At 34.2% G+C, this 23,314-nt stretch overlaps 1 protein-coding gene across 1 annotated transcript in view; it reads left to right on the top strand.

The window, feature by feature from the left end:
* The window catches only part of LOC145978894 (uncharacterized), a 108,204-nt gene that overhangs the window by 62,587 nt on the left and 22,303 nt on the right, over positions 1-23,314 (top strand). The window contains exons 3-17 of the mRNA XM_083111835.1: positions 349-436; positions 768-889; positions 2,936-3,134; positions 4,305-4,387; positions 4,847-4,981; positions 5,892-6,009; positions 6,733-6,819; positions 8,088-8,191; positions 11,620-11,754; positions 14,473-14,583; positions 14,776-14,910; positions 16,488-16,647; positions 17,661-19,639; positions 22,450-22,590; positions 23,105-23,298. Coding sequence (XP_082967961.1) covers positions 349-436; positions 768-889; positions 2,936-3,134; positions 4,305-4,387; positions 4,847-4,981; positions 5,892-6,009; positions 6,733-6,819; positions 8,088-8,191; positions 11,620-11,754; positions 14,473-14,583; positions 14,776-14,910; positions 16,488-16,647; positions 17,661-19,639; positions 22,450-22,590; positions 23,105-23,298 — 3,791 coding nt within the window. The remainder of the gene's footprint in view (positions 1-348; positions 437-767; positions 890-2,935; positions 3,135-4,304; positions 4,388-4,846; positions 4,982-5,891; positions 6,010-6,732; positions 6,820-8,087; positions 8,192-11,619; positions 11,755-14,472; positions 14,584-14,775; positions 14,911-16,487; positions 16,648-17,660; positions 19,640-22,449; positions 22,591-23,104; positions 23,299-23,314) is intronic.

Raw genomic sequence — 23,314 nt, 5'->3', positions numbered from 1 at the left:
GGCTCAGTCGGTAACGCGTCTGACTACCATGCTCAAGGTCCCGGGTTCGATCCCCGGCCGGTTCAAATCCGGGAACTTTTCTAACGGTGGAAGCGGCCCCGGCACCTACCCAGCATCGAATAACATGGGTACCTGGGGGAAACCCTGGGGGGTAAAGGCGGTCAGGGGCGTGATGCTGATCACATCACCCCCACTCACGACCGGATCAAGAAAGTGTGGGGCGTTACCCCCACACCCCCTATACGCCTTCATGGCGTGGTGCTATGCACAGGGGAACACTTTACCTTTACCTTTACCATATCTGTGTAATTATATAGTCTTACCTATGGAATTTGATTATATTTGCAGGGTTTTGATAAATACGAGCTAAGCAGCGATGATTCAAAACAGAAAGTATCCGAGGAAATTGAAAGAAGAAATCATGAACTACATAAAGGTAATTATGGCTTCTGAAAAAAGAAAATTTAGTAAATTGTGACTTGCAGTATTTTAAAGTATATTTCTTCATGTTACTAATAAAAACAAGGAAAGGTGCTTTGCCTCTGTATTTTGTTATATTCATGTAAAGTATTCAAGATTAAAATATGTTAATTTTGAGTGTTAGTATGGAAGGTTTGAATCAGGTGAAAGGATTGTGTCTTTATGTACTCCCTTCAACAGCTTCCCTCTTGTTTATGAAAAAGTAGCAAGAGATGATCAACATAAGATCTTCCTTCAGTTTCATTGTTGCTTACGTTTAATTTATTGGATGATTTTTTACATTTCAGATAATGGCAAGGAAATCACAATCAAGGAAGAAACCAGGGTGAAAAAGGAGGGGAATGAGAAAGCAGACCTTGAAGTTTGGCTCAATGAAAACTTACAAAAGCTAGAATATGAAAAGAATACTGTAAGTATTATTTTGCAATGAAATTAGTGTTTACTGTTATATAAAATTAATGCAAATATTATTGTTAATAAAAAATATTTTTGTAGTGACTAAACTTTTTCCATTGCTCTATGTTTCGATCCACTAAGCATGCTTCTATCTCAAGAGTTACGAATACCACTCTTTGCTCTTATTCTTAGCTCTTTAGCAGACCTCCATGGTGGAATGGTTATCACAGCTTCAAATCCCACCCTGGACATGGGTGTTCTTTGTGACTGTGGCCCTTCACCAATTTCATCATAATCATCATTCCTCATCTTTGTGATTAACCAAAGATAGCAGAAAAAGAAAAGTAAAATAAACCAAATCAATCAATCAGTCAATCTTAGCATAGTGTAGTAGTTGAAATTATTTCATTTTCCCTTCAAATCTGTGGTATTTTGAACCGAATTTGGGATTCTTATGCAGTTTGGTGCAAAAATTACAATTACTGATTTTAAATTGGAGATATTTAAAATTTTTATCTTATTTCTATTGAGTACCCAAATTTTCACACCAACCTCCAAAATAGCTGACCAACTAAACAAACATAAACGGTACTTCCTCTCCCCCCCCACCAATCCAGGCATCTATAATTCTGAATGCGAGTGCAAGGCTCATTACATCAGCAGATCCATCAGGCCCATCAGTGAGAGAGTTCAGCAGCACCTATCAAATGCAAAAACTGCCCAACCCACCACCGGACTTGCCAAGCATATCAAATTCCACAACCATAAAATTGAGAAAGTACATGTCAAATACAAAGCACACACTCTCATAGACACAAAAATTAAAGAAACACACGCCATCATGCACTACAACCATGAACTGAACATAGATAGTGGTCAGGCACACCACGTCTGCAGCAAATAACACTGGTGAACACCAGACGACATATACACAGACATACAGGCGACAGCAGCACACCTAGCGGCAATTTAGTAAAAAACAACAGAAACGCGCCAAGCAACAACACAACGAATTCCAACGAGGACGGTGGCAGTGGCTACCGAAATTAATAGAAAATAATGTAAAACAGCTTCGCGGAAAACGTGAGTACCTTAATTATCTATTACCGCGTCTCTCATTCCCATAGTATGAAATGAAATGAAAGTTGTATCATTCAGACGTGTTATAAACTTTATACCAACAAAATAAATTTTGATGCTTACTACTTTGAGTAATATCTTGATTTTATCGCATATGCACGGAATATGAATTTATCATTTTTTTTTCATTTTTATTTTTTTATTTTTTTGACAAGATTTACATGGTTTTGGTAGTCAATAGAGTTAAAGTATTGGGCAAGTGTTCCACACCATGGTCCTGCAGTCTAAGGTGCAAGCTTTGGGTTCAGGCTACAGGAGGCATGCACATTTGAGTCTCCTGGGGGAAGAAGCATAACAACTTTTCTCCTGAGATGTCAGCCTGTGTATGGGACTGGTGGTCACCCACCATTGTGAGGAAATTAAGGAGCTACGATTGAGTAGTGTAATAACCTGGTCATAGAGAAAGTGTTATTTTTAGAATTGGATCACATCCTTAGCTGTGTGTATTGCTTTGGAGTTAAAATGTTACAGATAGATATATTTCATACACTCTGCATACATAAAGTGTGAAAAGCTATATATTTCACCACATATATATAGCTCACTTATGTGTGAGAGTGTTAAGTTGTGAACCCCCTCCCCCCCTTTACATGCAGATACTAGTTCACTTGCTGAATTGTATTCAAGCAATTTGAAATTGATGTGATTTGTTATAAAATACATAAATACATATTATTGTATAGCAGGCTACCAATTTTGCTATGGAAATAACCAACATGTTAGCATTTTGCATATTCAGTCAGATACCTCAGCTAGGGAACTGAATTTGTTGGCGATTAAAATGATACTGCACGGTTCTTACAATATCTGCCAACATAGGTGCACATATAAACCTACACAAGCATTATTTTCATAAATTGCTGTGTTGTTAGTTGAACACTTGTATTTATTCACACTTGTGTTATGCATGTTTTTGCAGGTATCAAAGACATGTTTCAAGTTAGAGAAGGAAGTTGAATCACTGACAGAGCAATTAAGCAGTGTTACGGAGAATCACAACAAGGATGCTATGAAATTACAGGTGCTATTAAAGGAGCTTGAAGCCAAGAATTTGGAATTGAGTAAGCTACAGGATGCAAATAGTGCTGGTTCGCCGCCTCTCAAAGATCAGCTCAAAGGTATGTGCAGATGAAAGCACTGACTGGAGATAATAGTTGATATCTCTTCATAATCTTTCAGTGAGATATAATCTGTAGAGTAAATGATTTTGTTTTATCCCCCTAATGCCATAAGTTGGGACAGGTAGAGACATATTCCAGAAACATGTTGAATATAACTATAAAATATATTAAATATACATTGTCATCCTTCACTCTTTCCATCCCAAGGAATTTACAAAACAAGAAAATAAACTGCACTTGTTGGTATAATTTCAGTTGCCATTGCTGCAGAATTGTACTTATTTTGCCATTATATCTTCTATATATATAAAAATGGATGTATGTGTGGGTGGGTGTGTATATTTGTTTGTTCCAGTATAACTCAAACGCCTGGAGCAATTTCAACCAAACTTGGTACATGTATCACTTGCAATCTGGAAATAATATATTTGGGCACCCCTAGGGGTGGGGTGGGAAGGGGTAACATGTAAAAATAATCGAGAACTATCGATATAAAATTCCGCAGAGACAGACATCCGTGACTCTATGCAATCCGCACAACAATAGTGTTTCTTGGGTTGTCTAACATTCAGGCTGTGTTGCAAATGGAATCCATAGTTTTCGTGACACTCCCAATGCGGTTCAACTCCCAAGTGAGAGGGGGTGAAAAATAAAATGCCACAAATGACCTAGATTAGTGTCGAATCCATACTTTTCAGAGTCGCTAAGCAAATTGGTGACATTCACAATCACATTTAAAATTAGTTACATTTTACACTATAGTTAGAATTCATTATTTTCCTGCCTAATGCAAGATTGGGGTAAATAAATACCTGGGCAATGCTGGGTAATCAGCTAGTAAAGTATAAAATCTAAGGTATGCAACTATAAATCTATTGTGGAGGAATTGAATTATTATTTACATCATCATGCCTCCCTCAGAAATATTGTGTTTATTGAGAAAATGAAACCTTAAGTACAAGTTAGAATACTACAGTTCACTTTTCTTGCATTTCCAGTTTTAATTATTGTAGTTTCATTGAATCATCTTTTGTACTTTATCTCGTGGATATCATCAAGTCATCAGATTTATTTCACTTAAAATTGTTTTGTTCAAAATGTTATATTTCTAAACTAGTTTTATCTTCTGAGCTGACATGAGTTTATGAATTTTCTTACTGTTGACAGTTGCAGAACGAAGAATTCATGAACTGGAAGAAGAGTTGCAAAGAGTTAATCAAGCACTATTGAGTCAAGTTAGTGACTCTCAGGTAAGGAGAGTTTTAATAAATATGTATTAAATTCTTACTGAGCTATCAATCAATTTATATAACTCGATTCCATGGATGTGTAAACAAGAGAAATTTAATTGTTTTTTCTTTAAAAAAATGGATGTGATTTTAGTTTGAACACTAACTACATGTCAGAATGTGGAATCAGATTCAAGACTGGAGAGTTCTATTAGGAAAATTTTGAATTAGTAAAATTAGGAGCATTGCTATTGATGTGTAAGTCATTACTTTTATCTACCACCAAATAGGTTCATTTCATAATGTAAATCATGTAGCAACCATCTAAAATGGTAAAGATCTCTGGTTTGAATATATAGCATGAGAAACTGTTTTTTTAAGTTCATGCAGAACAAGAATGTATTGTGTACAATATGGATAGGGCAGATTAATTGGTTAACAATAGGTATCAGCTGATATAAGCAATTGATTCTATTGCAGATGTATACGAGTGAACTTCGTGAAGAAGTTGAACAAACAAGATGGCAACTCTGCCAGGATTCAGGTCTTCAAAAAGCAGAACTCTTGCGAGCCAGACAGGACATGGTGAACCGTATTATTCAGATGGGAGAAAAAGTAAGTGTGTGTTCGTTCGTGTGTGTAATACAGTGGAACCCCGATTTTACGTTCCTCGGTTTTACATTTTCCCGCATTATACATCCAATATTCACGGTCCCAATAAAGCAAAATGCTATAAAATTTTCCTCGATTTTACATTTTCCCACATTTTAAGTTTTTTCAGCTTGGTCCCCTGAAAAATGTAAAATCGAGGTTCCACTGTATAATGTATTGACAGAATTTTTCACATCAACATGGTAAAAATAATTGACGTTCAGATTGTCAGCTTATTTTCCTCTTTATACTAATTTTAATTTGTTTTCACACACTGTAAAAACAATGTTTTTTTTAAATATGTACTGTGGATTTGTTATATTATAACAGACTAATTGTATTTGTATGAATCTAAAACATCACTAAGAATATGAATGTGTAGCTATGTTGCCTAAGTGTAACCAGTTCCATTTGTTTTATTAAAGGGATATAACAATAAATGTAATGATATTATTATTATTCTGTTAAAATAGCATTTGCATGTTACAAAATACAGTGGAACCTCAATTGTAAGTTTTTAGGGACAGAAAATTTATAACATTTTTATCTATTGTGACCAAAAAGTAAAAATGTGTAAAAATAATGTTCATTATAGCTTTATGCTGTGATTTCTATAAAAAAAGAAAAACAAATTCATGGCCGTATAGAATTCATGCAATAGTGTCAGTACTAATTGTGCTTCATCAATATGCATGTATCATGGTCAGGATATTTAGTTTTGTTGCTTCGGATAAGGCTTGTATTATATTTAAGGATGATGGTGTGTTCATAATATTTTAAGATATTAACATTTAGCTACACTTAATGTACCATGATGCATGTCATATATCTATTTCTTACAAAAACTGTAAGCTTTTAAGAATATCTCTTTCAGAATAGAGAAGTGGAACTGAACGTTAAGAAACTGCAGCGTGATGAAAAAGGTTGTGAAAGTGATATTAAGTCAATTATCCTCAAGTTAGGTGATCCAGAGCAGCAGGAATTGATACAAGGTATGTAGAACTCTTATTTTCTTTCTGCATTTATGTTGAACAAAGTTATTTTTTAGTAATATGAAACTTTACATTTATTTTGTTTGTTAGAACGCTTGTATATTTTAAAATTATTTGTTTTCCTGTATTTATCAGTCAGTTTTATTGTAATATTTTTCATACAATATCACAGTATAATTAAGTGTCTTTAGTTAATTTATTAAAATTAGTATTGATAATGATAAAAGTGGAAATTTTCCCTAGGTAAGGGTTTATTATTTTTATTTCTTGAATTTGTATTTTTCTTATATATTATGTTGTTTTTTTCTCACTTTTTGTAAATTGCTATGGTGAGGATGAGTAATTATTACTTAGATAAAGGAACAGTCACAATGGAATGCCCAAGTTTGGTTTTATAAGTAGTATGAATCTGGTCGAACACTGTGTGCACAACTTGATCTTGCCATGGGGTACTTCGCTAGGTGTTCCTTTTTTGTTTTGCACATTAATTTCAAACTCACTGTCAGTCTAACGAGGCAAAAATTATCTGTAAAATATAAAATTTAGGTGTGTTACTCATAATGTAACTATATTGTTTCAGTGTAAAATGGCCATTTAAGACTGTATCTGAAACTCTGAGTAAATAAATATTGTAGTTAATCACAATTTAGCATTCATTTGTTTAATTTTTCTTTTTTTAAATATATAATTATTTATTTTAATTTTTATCTCTTTATTTTAAAGGTACTTTGAAAGCCCTGGAACTGGAAAACCAAGTATTGAAACTTAGGAATGCACAGTTAGAATCTTCCGCTGGTAATCTACATAAGGGTGAGTATTTAGTATTGTTATGAATTTGTGCTCTATTTCTACTGTGGCGGTTTGTAATTGTTAGGAGCAAGATGTCACCTTCAATTATTGAAGTATTCCGAGTGTTTGTTTCTAATGTTGTTAAGATGCTATGTTTGCAAATAGCAACAAATTTTGCATTTGTTTTTATTCACTGATATCAAAACAATATATATATTTTTTAATATTCTGTTTCTTGCTATTATGTATATTAAGTAGAACTGATCTCAATATCAGCTGGAACAATGGTATCAGTATTAAACACTGATTCAGTCTGATATGTTAGAAACTTGTGCATCTTGTGGACTCAAAATAACCTGATAATTATACAAATATGCATAATTTTTATCAGTTTTGTGCATAGTGTACAGGACATGGCTGTATTATTATCTCGCATGTCAATCTATGAAAGCAAGAATGATATTGATTATTGATATTCAGTTAAGAACCAGAATGGCTTATTCCCCCCTTTAATACATGAAAACAGGTGATTGCAATAGGTTTTGCCTTAGAAGACATTTTGCCTACATTTAATTTGCAAAAACCAGGGTATATGATTTATGTTTTTACATTCATTATAAAATGACAAAATGCCAGAATTTTGCACTAAGTTACAGGCTACTCATAGAAATATTGGATTGGTAAATTTAACATCAGTTTTACGTACACACAATGATCCAACATCAATTTATGTATCATGTCCCGATATTACAGCAAAACTCTGGTAGATTGGTATGATGTAGTCATGGTGGCATTTATAAATTGGAACAGGTTCTTCGGTCTAGTGTTAACTGTTCTTTGTGCCAGCTTTTGTGGCAGAGTGGTTGTGTAGTATACTCTTAAACCAGGGGTCCTAGGTTCATATCCTCAGAGAGGCATGTATTCTACATAGTGTTTGTTCCTTCATCTGTTTCATCAACATTCATCCTTATCATCCTGATTAACTTCGAGAAGTTGAGAGGTGATATGAAGTAACATCATCATCATCCTTTGCCGTTTCCTGCCTCTGGCTGGGTCGGCATAGAAGTCAAGCCTCTCCATTTTTTCCTGGTCTTCCACCACTCCTCTCTTTCCATGGTATTCCAATCTTTTCCTCTTCTCCTAATACTCTCACTATCTGCTCTTTCCACCAACATCTTGGAAGTAACATAAAAATGCAAATAGCTGTTCATAGTGGTTTTAGGACAACATCCAAACTGTTTTATTTTCAAATGTTGTCATCTTCTAAAAACTTTTCTTCTCTTTGGCAGGCACTCATGCAAAGAAGCAGTTACTAACAGCTGTCGAGGATGGTGATCTGGGAACAGATGCTAATGTGTTTTATAAGCTGGAACAGGAGGACACTAAAAGTAATGTAAGTTTAACCTTTTAAGTCCCGATTGGTCATGTGCTGACTGATGGCATTTTTGGCCACAGTTCTGGTCGGTAATACCTTGACCGATGGGACAGAACCTTTTTTCATTGCCTTGCAACTCTGTTCATTTTCTATGCTCATGATTCGAAGTGCGTGGAACTTGAAACCAAGAGTCGATATGCATCGACAGCGACGCTGGTGCTCTCCAACTCCCTCTCCACAGCAGCTGCTAAATTTACACCTCCTCTTTGTCGACACATTAACCTTTTGCTGCCCAAGCGTCTCGAACGAGATACCCAAAAGTAACCCTCAGGGGACCAAGCGTCTCGATCGAGACGCTGTGTCAAGGTCGTAGTTTTTACGTTATAACTTTTCTATTTTTGGCTAGAATTTCGATTTTATTTTTTTATATTGTTCCTAACACATGTATTTAACAGAAATGGTTTTTTGCATTTTTTTTGTCTTCATTTTTTTTAAGAAAAGTATTTTTGAGGGGATTTCCCCCCTTTCCCCCTCCATATGTACGCCGAATGTGCATAAATTATATATCGTCTGAATCTGTGATTCATTCTGCGTACAACGGTATATCTTTCATATCTCTAGGGCATTTAGTTTCTGAGCTATAGTCATTTCAAGGTACCGCTGCATTTTGAAGCTTGAATCAGTGGCCATTCCTTTTGGGGGTACAACTCAAGTTACATTGGTCATACGACAATGATGCAAATATTTTTCTGTTTCTTACATGCCAGCGATAATTTCTATGTGCATTTTGAACTTTTCATATCCCTTTTTTCGGGGGGGTGGGGGGGCGAAACCCCATTTTTTTAAAAAATAAAAGTATTTTCAGGGGATTTCTTCCCTTTTCCCCTCCATATATACGCCGAATGTGCATAAATTATATATCGTCTAAATCTGTGATTCACTCTGTATACAACGGTATATCTTTCATATCTCTAGGGCATTTAGTTTCTGTGCTATAGTCATTTCAAGGTACCGCTGCATTTTGAAGCTTGAATCAGTGGCCATTCCTTTTGGGGGTACAACTCAAGTTACATTGGTCATATGATAATAATGCAAATATTTTTGTGTTCCTTACATGTCAGCGATCATTTCCATGTGCATGTCGACACTGTCATGTACTTTTTTCTTGGGGGGAGGGTGGGGGAACCAAATTTTTTTTCTGAAATTTTGGAATTTTGAGAGTTAGCCCCCTCTCCCCCCCGCCCGCCACATATACCCCGAATTTTCAAAAATTTCATATAGTCTGAATCTCTGGTACATTCCACGTACAACGGTATATCACTCATCTCTCTAGGGCAATTAGCCTCTGATCTACACTCATTTAATTGAAACTCTGCATTTTACTCAAAATCAGCTCGGGCAATAGAGGCTTACTTGTGAAAAAGGCCTTGGGCGGCAAAAGGTTAAAAGAGGCATCGAATGACAAAGCTCACAGAAGTGAGTTGGCGCTGTTGTAAATGCTTGTTAACAGTGTTGTTTACAATCTCATGCCTTGCAGGAAGCGACGTATGAGGAAATTGTTTGTCTATTGTTTTCCTTCTCAACATGCCGAAGCACGTCATGGTCGGAGGGAGAGGCGGCAATAACTTTTCAGCGGGTAAATGGACTTTGCACAATGCTCGTCTTCAGAAGACAACAACTCCTTCTTCGGAAGGAAAATGAAAGGGGGGAGTAAGAGGTAGGATCGGGGCTAAAAGAAAACTCATGTAATTTTTCCAGCTGACTGTCCCTTTTATTTTGAAAACGACGCTTCATTTGAGTTCACAGAGGCGTTGCAGTAATGTCGTGCTCATATTTTTCACGTGTTTGCGAGTTGAGTGAGATATTTTTTCGTGTTTTGATCGTCATGGGAGTGTAGTGAGAGGTATTTTTTACTTTTTTTTGTGGGTGTGTGTGTTGGGGGGGGGGGAGTGCGAACATGAGTTCGGCTATATACGGCTAGAGGATTTGGAGCGGGGAGGTAAACAATATACTAGACTGTTTTGACACAGATGGGGAATTGGAAAGCGACGAGGAGTTGCAGGAAATTGTACATGATAGGGGTGATCGTGTTTTTACTTCCAATTTCATGTATGCAAACTTGAAATTCCTATCTCTTTTAAAAAAAAATATTGTGCATGTTGCCAACCCTATCGAAAATAATTCATGCACTTCGTTTCATTTTCATTTTTTCTTCAGATGGCAAAAGGCATTAGAAACAAAATAAATATTGAATTATAATATAGACATGTGGTTGCAAATAGGACATAGAATTTGTTCCTGTCCTATGTCTCAACAGGGAGGAGTAAAATTTTGTCTTTTCTTTTCTTTTTTTCAATTTTCACATTTGAAGCCACAAATAATAACAAATACATATGTCAAAGTACATTTTATTCTTAGTAAAATGTTTCTTGTTTCACTAAATTATCTGCCATAGGAAGGAAGCTATAACGATTTTTGCTAAACCTTATAAAACTCGTTTAAATGGCCTGGGACAGAGGTAAAAACTGCATAAGCACCACAGGATCTTAAGGGTTAAGATACTGTGAATTATATATATTCATGTAGCATATGAGGTATTAGCCTAGTATCCAATATTACTGAAGATTAGTACGCTAATGAATGGGATCTTTTATTTGATCAAAAATTAAAGGAACGTAAAGCTTGTAATTTATGTAAAATATTTCCCCTTGGCACTATTTACTTGTTCAGTTTTTTCTTCTTGACTGAAAATGGCAGTAAGACTTATCATAAAGCTGAACATTCAAAATTTGAAACCTAGGATTTCTCGTTTCTAATGATATTCAATAATGAACAATAAATGTTATATTGTTTGTTGTGGTCTCACATAATTTTCACAGAAAACGTAAGTACTCTTTAAAAATGTGTGTGCCTGGAAGTAAGATGGGGTGGGGTGTTTTGATGAATAATACTTTCATTGTATTGGTGTAAGTCTCACTGTAATATAAGTTTCATAAACACCCATATAAACTTACAGTTAATATCTAGAATTTGATATAATTTTGGTAAGTTATTTTAAGAAAATTAAGCCAAAACATATTTATGTTTTGTTATATATCTTCTCGGCAATATATCTTCATTGCAAATACTTGCAGAAAAATGTTCCAAGGTTAACATAATATGCTGCAGAGGCAGTTGTAGGGTGAAATCATGATAAGAAATTGTTACTCTCTCATCCATTTCATCATTCATTCTTGTCATCACAGTTCACCTAAAGAATTAAAATGAGAAAGTAGAGATCTTCATTTGTGTATTATCACAGTCATTGGTGTCATTCCAGGACATGCAGAAATAAATTTACATCTTAATATCTGTCTATAATAAATAAGAATATTGATGTTAAAAGTTTCTGCTGTATTTTAACTTAACTGCAGCAATATGATGGTGCCTGGAATTTTCATTTCCAGATTGACTGTGACACAGAGTCTCTGAAATCCGAAATATCCAAGTTATCCCACCACAAAAGAAGGTTAGATGAACAGGTTTCTTTGCTCCAGTCCCAAACTGAATCCTATGAAAGAGAAATCGAGCACTATAAAGTGGTAAGTCAAACATTTAATGTAACATTTTTGTGATACATAGATCTGAGCAGAAAAAAAGTTAATGATAATCTTTTAGAGGCATGCATATTTCGTTTTTGACGAAAACACGAAATGTGAAATAACACACTCTAATGTTTATTTTTCATGTTTCTGGAAGGTGTGAGGTGCATTTCCCTACCCTGTTTTGTCACGAAATAATGTGAAATAGACTCTTAAATTTGGAGTTTATTTACAGACGTGATACTTTCTGAAGTCAGAATTATCCTGAGATTTACGCAATTCACGGAAAATTCATTAATTCTTCTGTAAATATTTGAGAGGAGAAAATGGACCCCTTTATACAGGAATAAATTTAATACTCTGGTAACTACATAAATGTGCTATTAGAAGAAATATGTTTATTTTGTGTAATAAGTGCAGTTTTTAAATCAAATTTAGATTTATATACACAATTTTAGAACCAAAATTTCATTTTATATACCACTTTTGGTCCAATTTTTCACCGCTATAACAACGAAATTTTATTATATTTACCGCTTTTGAACCCGAAATGAACTCTGTTTTTGTACCGAAATTTTGCTTTATTATTTACCAAAAATATGTGCCTCTAATAATGTTTTATCATTACATGGATTAACAATGATATGTGGAAGTGAATTAGGGTTTCTACTCATGTGGAAATTCTGGAAAAGTCAAGTAATTTTGTGAATACATTTAAAAGATGTGTAAAATTCGGGGATCCTTTTTGGTATTGTAATTATTAGAGAATGAAAATATGTTTCTTTTTTCTCTAATTAGCTTTTTCGTTGAGATAGTTCACATGAAAAGTTTTTAAAATCTATTGCTGTTTTGTTCAAAAAGATATTCATTTCTGTTACATATAATGTTGTATACATGTTTATTAGTATATTACAATATCCAAAAATTGCCAAGAATTTTATCTGAAATCATCTGGAGAGAACTGGAAAATTTTTGGTGAAATGAGTAGAAATGTTGTAAATGTATTGTCATAATCAGTGCCTAAATAAGTCTATACTTTCTGCATTTTCATGTGTCTACATTCTTTTTTTAATTTTTTGATCTTTAAAAAATACAAACAAGTGCCAGAGTTTTTATTTTCTCAAATTTATCGGCAGTGCCACTTGTTTTTGTAAGAAAATGAAGAATGAAGAGTTTAAAACCTATGCCATCTGAAAAAGGATGTGTCAAAACAATTTAAAAAGTAGTGAAAATTGAACGAAAAGTCAATTGCATGAATCCAGTATGCCTCATGTCTTTAAGAATTTTAAAATATATTTAGACAGTGGCGAAGATATAGTACAAACACTGTTTGCACTATTAAAATATTATTTAATATACTTAATGTTGAGTGCCTTATTTAGTTTCTATCACACTCCGTCAGCAGCCCATTGGCAAGCAACAGACTCTCTGCTTGTAGCCACTGCACAGGAAACTAGCGCTCCTGAAGTATTATATGGTGAAGGGTAGATGCTCGTGAAGATACGGAATCAAAACAATAATAAAAGCTCTGCTTTTCGTAGCTTTTCGGCTTCTCCTTGAAAACAGCCAAGCCAAGGAGAAAGCATATAAGTGTTAACACGATCTCAAAGATGAATATTTGCTTTAATATAAACTCAGTGTTATTGAAAGAAATTATTGTTAAGTGTTCCAAATTTCATGTAGACAAACTTTAAAGCATTACTTTAAGTTTCACAATTTGTAAAACGTGTCAATAATGTCGACGTTCAGGGGTTAAGACAAACAGACAGCACTGGAAAGTGCTGGAATCTGCAGAACAGCTGACTGTTGTCTGCCTCATGCCTCAATCATCTCAAATTATGCCAGTGTTGACAACTACCAAATAATTTATGCGACATTTTTTGTGAGTTTCCATACAAACAAATTCAATAAACTGATGATTTCTCGATAAAACTTATGTAAAGTAAGCAATGAAACTCTCTTCTGGGACCTGCATATAGAAAAAACGTTAAGTCCTAAATGCTATCAAACTCGAAATACTATTTTTATTATTATGATACATTATTAAAAAAAAAAAAAGAACCGGTGCATGTTCTTCCTGTTGTAATGACCTATTATTCCAAAGCTCAATTAACTTTTACAACATGAACAATTTTTACAACTAGGTTGGTATCACTTGTTAGTTTCTTAGCTTTTCAGAACATTTTCCATTTCTGTGGGATGAACGAGTGGTTGAAATGAGTGTTCTCTTTTATTTGGTGTGTTGTGAATTTACCAAAACAAACATGGATATTTCAAATTGTGTACAGGAAGCTGTATGTAATAGCAAGTATTTTGTTATATCAATAACATGACCAAGATTTTTGAACTAAGAAGCATGGCCGTTGAGAGAGGAGTTGGGGGATATATTTTTATTATTTAAAATGTTCTTTCCTTCTTAGAAAAACTGGGGCAATGGGATGTATAATTTATTTACCCCTGCCCCCCCTTTTTGGAATACTGCATCGCTTTCCTTCTTCTTAAGACTATGCTTCGCCACTGTATTTAGATATGAGGATTCTGAAAACAGGCTGTTGCATGTCTAAACATTTGTTGATTGCTTAATATTGTACAGTATTTCAGCCAGTACATAAGATTAGATCTTAATATTAAAAGTTTAATGAATTTGAAGAGTTACTTATTCTTGTTCTCTGCAAAGTGCAAATTCTTTGCTTCAATGTATCCCTTTTCATTTTTCAGGTAAAATCTGCCTGGAGTGAAGAAAAGCAAAATCTGGAGAAATTTCTAAAAGAATTAAAAGATGAATTGAAGGTGAAAGAGGAGAAATTAAATAATTTCACAGTGCATAAGGTAACTTCGCAAATACTAATTGTTTTTAAGTAATCATGAAAGTAGAACATTTATAGGTCTATAATACAAAAACATATTGCAGATTCAACATTTTTCAATCCTGAATATAGTTTTTATTAGATAATATTGTTTTTAACTATTTCATGTGTTGATTTCTATAAATCAGTATTAGCAATGTTATTTCTGATGCAGGGAGAGGTAAAGAAACAATCAAGCGGAGAAAATGTTGAAAATGAAGAAATTATTCATCTTCAGGAAAAAATAAAAGAAATGACGCAAACAGTTTCCAGCATGAAAGAAGAAATTAAATGCATGCAAGACGAAAAGGTATGATGAAATAATATGTAGTGTGTCTGAACTTCCATTTTAATTAATAAAATACCATGTTTAGTAACAGGTTCATTTTCATCTAGTGTTCAGGTTCATACCTATAATATGGGATAGATCTCAAATATGTTTTTTCAGTATCAAAATGATAATATAGAGGTAGAATTTTTCATTCAAAGAATCCTAATACAAAAATTCGAAGCATGAGAGAGGCTTTATAGGATACTATTATTATCTCTGAGGTACTCACAAGAACAAAGTAGGACAATATTTTTTTTTCTTTAAATTAATGTTATTTACATGCTAAGCTAAGTTACTCTGTCATTATATCGTATCACGCCCAGACGTGACTCGAACCTAGAACCTAGGGCATCATAAATTAATAAGCTAATCACTTCATAAAAGGGGTTATGGAAGAAGCTGGAAAGAGCTTCCTTCAAACACATAGCATCGGCAACCTTCAGCGGATCTTGAAAAATCTGCTGATGCAAATCCTGCCGGATTTATTATTATTATTTTATTATTAGTTACTCAACAAACTTTGCTGCTAATATTTGAGTACTGAAATAATTTGATTTTGTGTTTCAGTGTTGAACTTGATAGAGTAAGTTTAATCTTAGTTACAGTGCTTTAAAAATAGTAATGGCTTAGACACAGCAAATGTTGCAATGCCAATATACTTTTACAAACTTTGTGTGGACTGCAGTATAATGCTCTACAAACTTTTGGTAAATGTTTACAGCACATTTTGAATACAGTGGAACCTTTATTTTACGTTTTTCAGGGGACCAAGCTAAAAAAACTTAAAATGTGGGAAAATGTAAAATCGAGGAAAATTTTATAACATTTTGCTGTGTTGGGACCATCAAGATTGAATGTATAATGCAGGAAAATGTAAAACCCAGGAACGTAAAATCGGGGTTCCACTGTATGTACATTTTTTTGTTTTCCTTCATGTAACTATCAAAATTAAAAGTACATGCTTTGGAATATCGTCATGCTTTGTTTGAAGGCAATAAAAATAATTTCAAGTTCAGATTCTCATTTTGTGTTCATTTTGCCATGCCAGTAATAGTTCTTTCCAGCAAGACAGGACAAATGCCTTCATTTTTTCTTGAAGCAAATATGTTAAGATTAACACTGGGCTTTGGACCTAAAAAGAATATGTTTATTATTGTTCCTAGAGTATTCAGGAAAATCTATGTGGTTTTCATTTGCTGTCTCTAGATATTGAATAGAAAATACACCCCAAAATGATTTCAAATACATAGACAACAACAACTACAATGCTCACAGTTTCTCCTGAATGTTCTAGAAACCATTGTAAAAAGATGTAAATTTTCAGAATTTACATTATCACTAATGGTTCTTTGACAAGACATTTTCAGAAAAAAGTTATTGAGGTAAATTATCAGTGTGCCAAACAATAGTGCAACAAGTTCCAACAAGGATGGTGGCAGTAGCCACCGAAACTAATAGAACAACTAAAAATAGCTTCACAGAAAATGTGAGTACGTATTAAGTTTCTATGTAATTAAATTATTAGGCAAAGTTTTTCACACATGTATCAATTTCAGGTTGCACTGGTAAGTGAAAAGGAATCACTTGAAGAACAGTTGAATGAAAGGACTCAAAGTACAAATATATTAGAGAGGAAAATAGCAGAATTGGAAGAAGATAACAGAAATTTAGTAAATAATTTAGAAGAATTGGATCAGCAACAACAAGTAGCAATAGGTATTGCTTTCGTTATTACTTTTATGAAGGTTCAAATACTCCAACTATTCTTTGTTATTTGTCCATGCGTAGGAGCATTATTGATTCTTGACTGATGTGTTTCCTAGTTTTACATTAATCTTTAGAAATGCTGGATATATCTTGTAATGAAATAGAAAATTCCTCAATGACAAATATTGAATATTATTTATCCAACACTATGATTTTGTATCATTTTGATAGTTGAGTGAGATAGCGATGTAAAAAGTAAGCCAGCAAAGATGAGGAAGTAGTGTGATGAGTTTACTTACCACCATGATTGTTGAAGGTGAAAAATAAACAACACTCCATAGATGATTCTCTATTCCTTGTCGAGCAACAGAGAGTATGTAGATCAAATAGTATACCTGTTCATATTTTTTTATCCAGATATTGTGAATCCATTTTCAAAACATTCTAGCCAATAGGTTTAATCTGAGGATAATAGTTGATACTAAGTATAATTTGGTAATACTAGTAATCATGTACAAATAGTATTGAAGAAGTGATCCATCATGGTGAAAATTGTTATGAAATCTTACATTATTTTTACTTCAATTATGCATTTTTCAGTGGACTGAGAATTTAGGTAAAATTGGGGAATTTTTCTTTTGACACAATTGTTACAAGGAAGATAAAATCTAAATGCAGAAAAATATAAAATGTCATGTATTGACAAGTTTATAAAAAAATAAATAACTCTGCGTGAAATATTTTTCTTGAAGGAAGTTGCCATTTCTTTCAACAGTTTGTAGGTCTCACTAAATGTTAGACACGGTTGCTGTGGGTGCAAGAGATTGTACTGTAGGTGTAATTTTGTATTCACAGAAATCATATATTTTCACAGAGAAGCAGTAAAAAAATGTAATAACATTATGTCTACCTTCCTTAGTAAGATGGTATATATATATATATATATATATATATATATATATATATATATATATATATATATATATATATATATATATATAAATGTCTTTGTATTATTTCAGATAAGCTTCTCACAGTCAAACAAGAACTTCATGATGAAAATGAAAGTATGAAATGTGAATTAACTGAACTGAAACAAATGTACAATGACCTACAAATTGCCCAAGAAGCAAATGTCAACTCTAGCAAAATGATGGTTGATGCCTCTGTTGGTGATCAAACTAGTTTTGAAGACATGGTTAGTGAATTGAGAGAAAGGTTTGAAGAGGAGACACGAGAAGTGATACTGAAACTCGTACCATTTGAGTTACCCAAGAAAGGTGGCAAGAAGGCCAGTAAAATAACTGATATTGTTGAAGGAGTACTTAAACAGTTGAATGAATACAAGTGGAAGAAAGACACGTTGGAAAGGAAGGTTTCGGAACTAGCGAAGGAAATCAGGGATTTGCAGATGGCTTTGGAAGACTCAAAAGGTGAAAACGTGGATTTGGAAAATGAATGCTCTGAGTTGAAAGAAAAAGTACAGAAACTAGTGGAAGAATTAATGCAGAAAGAGAAGAAGCGAGAAGCCCAGCCTTTGGACACCATTCCAGAACACAGCGAGGAATTTGAAGCTCAGGAACAGAGGATATTGGCATTAGAAGCAGAGATAAGAGCATTGAGAGAAGCAAGATTCAACTTAGAAACAGATGCTGCAGGATTGAGAGAGGAAAATCATCAATTAATCAGGCAGCTTCAAACATCTGAAGCTAAGCTCCGGAATCAAGAGAACATGGAGAAAGAGATTTCAGGGTGGAAAGAGAGATGCATGTCGGTAGAGGGAAGTTTGAATGAAGCAGTGAAGTTAAAATGTCTCCTCGAAGAGGAATGCAAAACACTGAAGGATAAAATTGAAAATGTATCTAATGCTGATAGTTCTACAAATACTAAGGGTGATAAAGTCACAGATTATTGTGGAAAAGAACATTTGAATTATGATTACAAAGATGTAGACGAGCAAGAAAATATCAATCGGGCAATAAGAGAATCGCAGAAAAGTGCACTCACACATGATGGAAGTGTAAATCGTTGTTGTGAAGAGTTGGAGAAGCAATTCAGGGATTTGCAAGCAGAGAGACACAGAATTCTTTCTGTGCTTGATGAGAAAACTAGAGAGAATGGTCACTTGAAAACAGAAAATCGCCGCCTGTTGCAAATCGTTTCAGTTGAGAAAGCAGCACTCTCGAAGCTTCAAGACGATAACAAGATGTTAATGCACCAGTCTGAAAACACAGAAACGTCTCATTTAAATAAGGATGAATACACTCAATTGCACAAGACAATCAGGGAAAAAGATTTGGAAATAGAATCCTTAACTCAGAAAGCTCAATCTGTGATGACTTTCCTTCGCGATTCCACCCCAGATGTTAACATTCAGCATTTGCTTGACGAAAAAGATGAACTACTGAAGAAACTTCAGGTTGTGCAGAACGAGAGGGATGAAGTCATCAAAAGCTTGCAACTAAAACATCAGGAGAGTACACAATATCACAACGAAATTCAAAGACTGAACGTTTCGTTGTGTTCCGAGCAGCAAAAGTACGAATCTCTTCAACAGCAGCATGAGACGCTCATTCAGGTTTATGAAGATAAGCAAAAAACTTTACTTAACACTCAAAATGAGCTAATATATGTAAAACAAAAAGCCGATAGACTTGGTGAAGTCCAATCAGAACTGGAGAAGTATAAACAACAAGGTATCATTCATGTGAAGGAAAGTGTGTACATAGCTTTGGTGGAAGAGAAAGAAAATCTTGAAAAAGTGGTAAAAGAGCTGGAAACTTCTTTGAAAAACCTGGATGAAATTTTGAATAAGAAGATCATGTTTATTCATAACATTGAGAATGAATTGGAATCAAAGCAACAAACCATTTCCTTCTTAGAGCATCAGATGGCTGAATTGCAGGGGAGGCTGAATAAACACCCTAATACTGAAGGTGTTTCTCTTCAAACTGGTGAAGTCTGTAGTTTGCTGGAATCCGCAATGGCAGCCCCAACACAGGTATATATCTTTTAAATCTTTCTAAATTGCATAGAACATGTTGATTTGGTTAGTTAGTTGATTATTTTATGATGAATAATAACCTTTAGTGAATGGCAGCTCTCTCACCTGTAACCCTCTTGGGGGAATGGTGACTTTGAAGCATTTGCTTTTCAAATGTGAATTGCCCCCCCCCCCCAACTTTAAGAAAAACTATTTACTTAGTTGGAGATTTTTTTTCTTCCTATGCACAAAGAACCATACTCTTGTGTATCCCCTTTCCAAGAACCACAATTAGAAGAGATGGATGAAATTTAATGTTACACAAAAAATTCTTATTTCAAGAGCCCCTTTGAACCCTGCAATAGACAGAAGTGAATAAAAAGAAAAATTAAATGTAGTACTGTTAGGATCCTACAACCATGTGAAGTTGTGCTAATAATCATTCAATAGTTTATTGCAAACAAACAGGGACCTTGGTCGGAAATGGGTTGGGGGGGGGGCAAACATTGACCGCCAAGCATACCTGCAGGGAGCAATTACAACCAAGAACTTCAAATTTTATGCAAATAAAAATACTTTTCGTAAAATTTTCTTGCTCGCTTCGCTCACAATATCTGCTTTTCTTAGTTTTATCAAGTTTAGAACTGTAGGTAGGGGACAGCGGGAGACGACCCTGGGTGCCAGACAATCTAAATGAAAAAAAAAATGTAAAATTGATTCAATGATTTGTGTTTTAAGTCTACTTTATACACAGAAAGGCTAATTGAGACTATGTGCCTCTACTGGGTATCGAACCCGGGGCTCCTTGATCACAAGGCAACTATGTTACCACTACACTGTTGGGGAGGCACAAAAGTTGTTAATGATACAATGCCATGGCGTTCCGTGAAATTATTTGCGCCCTATTCAGTTAATATTGATTTCAGCCTACAAAAAAATTAAATCCAAAAATTTTCTTGCTCGCAATTTATGTTTCTTCACTGTAATGCATTGTAAATCACCAGACAGAGAAATAAGCCTTGTCTTCATTGATTTTGTTTTAAATGCATGAACAATTGTTTGGAGAAAAGGGAGCGTGCACATTTCAGAGACAATTTATGTCATTTCTGCTGTTGGTTTATTGTGAGATGGATGAATTGGTTTTGTAATGTATTAAAATAATATATGCTGTATATAATATTTATTAAAGAAACTTTGAATATGTACGCACGTTGCATATATGTGAAACATATATCGTGCATGAAAGTTATGTTAATGTAAAAAAGAATTATACTTGGAATGCATTTATCAAGCATTTTCTTTCTTTCAAAAATAGTTTATGTGCTTGTTTTCCATTATTAATGTGAAATTGAACGTGTTAAGGAAATATTTCAAATCGTTTGTTCGAACACAAATGCTTTAGCACAAACTTCTACCCCCTTTTTGCATAATTTACGAGGATAATAACGTGCTTGATACTACCACCACTACTACTAGTAGTAATAATAATGTTGGTCCTGGGTTCGAAGCCTGGCTTGGGTATGGATGTTTGCAAGTATGCATTCATCATTTTCATCATGCTATCACTCATCCCCATCTTCGCAAATTAGCCAATAGTGGCACAAGAAGCGGTGTAAAATAAAGCAGATCAATAATAGCAATAATAATAATGTTATTGAATTTGAATTTAAAATTTTGGGTGCATCAGCACTTAGGCTATTTTTCACCCATCACATTATACAGGGTCCAGCCCCTTATCATTACAAATGACAACTCTAATGTTGCATAACTAAAAATCTTAAAATCTTCTGACTTCTGTTAAAAGCTGAGGCTGTAAACAGGCACTCAGCACACACAAGGACAAAAAACAGGACAACACACACAAAATTATACTGGCCATAGTGCAAGTCGCCAGAGCCTCGTTAGTCTACAGTCCAGGGTGTACTATGGGGAAGTGAGGTTGACTTTTGGGCCCCTACGTGGAAGGTACCCCTTACACCCCAATAATAATGTTATAACAACATTATTAGTATTATTGTTATTAACATTATTATTATTATTATTATTATTGCCAAGTTTATCCTGGTACTTGTTCCCCCCAGACAAAAATTCGTGGTTGCACCTCTGAGCATGATAGATGCCAGTAAATACTCCAGTCTAGCAGTATGCTAGGCAAACATTGTTGTTTTATTGTAGGTACTATGTATAGATGTACGTATATGTCCCACTGTCACAACTGGGTTTTTTTTCTGTGTGGTCTAAACAGGGACAGATGAAAAAGTTTAAAAATGTATTTGTAAAATTTTAGATTGGGGTGAGTGGTGAGGATTGTTGAAGTTTTGCACCTCAGTCTGTTGCAGAATGGGTATGTTTTAGGCAAAGCTAATTCTGAAGATGGGAGGGTAACAAAACAAAAATGTGTTGATCTGGGATGTCTGGATCAATGTGGGGATGAGAAAGAGTTTGTATGGTGGAGACATTACAGGAGGAATGTTGTGTCCTTTTTTTTTTTCTTTCTCTTTTGGAGTGTACGCACAATTAAAGAGAAGTAACATACTATGCAACTCAGGTGTAATTTTTGCAGCAAAAAAAAAAAAGCACTGAAACCAGAATTATCCAGGACTTCCACATAAGAAAATAGGGTGCACATTGTGTTTTTTTCTTGATTAGTGTAAAGTGGAAGCCAGCAGTGAAAAGTATTTTTTTATGTAGTATAGGGAAAGAATTGTGAATATGAATCTGAATATTGTGTATTTTTTTTAAATGAAAGTAACCATATATTGTTCTGTTGTACTTAGTGTCTCTTTTTACATATTTTAACAGTTCTAAAACATTTGCATTTTCTATAGGATGTTGCCCAGGATGGAAGTTCTAGCAAAGTGGCTAGAGATGCATTAGAGCAGCAAATTCATTCTCTTCAAAACGACAATGAACATTTATCAGCCACAATAAAACAACAACAACAAACAGTCCAGTATTTGCAAAGTGAGGTATGTTCTTTGTTCTTCTGGGGTTTTTAATAATGTGTTTTCTATTGTTGTACCATTCTGTTATTTTAGTAGTAAAGCTTCCATAGCATAACTGATCTAATAAGTTTTGATTTATTTGGTTCACAATAAAGGCCTAGGAACATAGTTAAGTTGTTTTTGTTGTGAAATTGTCTGCATGTTTGATACATTGTTTTAATTATGGTTATTCATGTATTTACACAAAAAATAAAGCATTCTCAAGACTATCGATGCCCAGAAACAAAACAAAAAATAAATTCATTCCACATAGGTTAATATGCATGTTGGTTTCTCCTTTCAGCTTTACTGACACTGATGATACAAATGAAATGTTACTATTTGTAATAAATATGTGCTGTTTATGACATTATATAGTATTATATTAAACATATCGTTGAAATATTTTTTCACGCATACATAGTATTGAAATCCCTGGCATGTACCCACTTGTGTGAAAATTTCAAGTATGTTAATAAATTATTCTACTTCTTTTTAGGTTAATGTATTTAGGGAGAAGGAAGGCAGTATGCATAAAGAACTGGAGAGGCTGAAGCATCATCTTTTGTCGGTCGAAGAGGGTTATACTCAGGAAGCTCTGGTACAGGAAGAGAAGTTAAGCGATCTTAAAAATAAACTCAGTTTTGCTGAGGAAAGAATGAGAAGTTCATCAACAGCATACTCGTCAGCTAGGTATGTGTAAACCATT

This window comes from Lepisma saccharinum, chromosome 25, assembly GCF_977018435.1.
Source record: "Lepisma saccharinum chromosome 25, izLepSacc3.1, whole genome shotgun sequence".
Classification (NCBI taxonomy): domain Eukaryota; kingdom Metazoa; phylum Arthropoda; class Insecta; order Zygentoma; family Lepismatidae; genus Lepisma; species Lepisma saccharinum.
The sequence above is the reverse complement of the archived record's forward strand: the minus strand, read 5'-3'. Positions and strand labels throughout refer to the sequence as shown.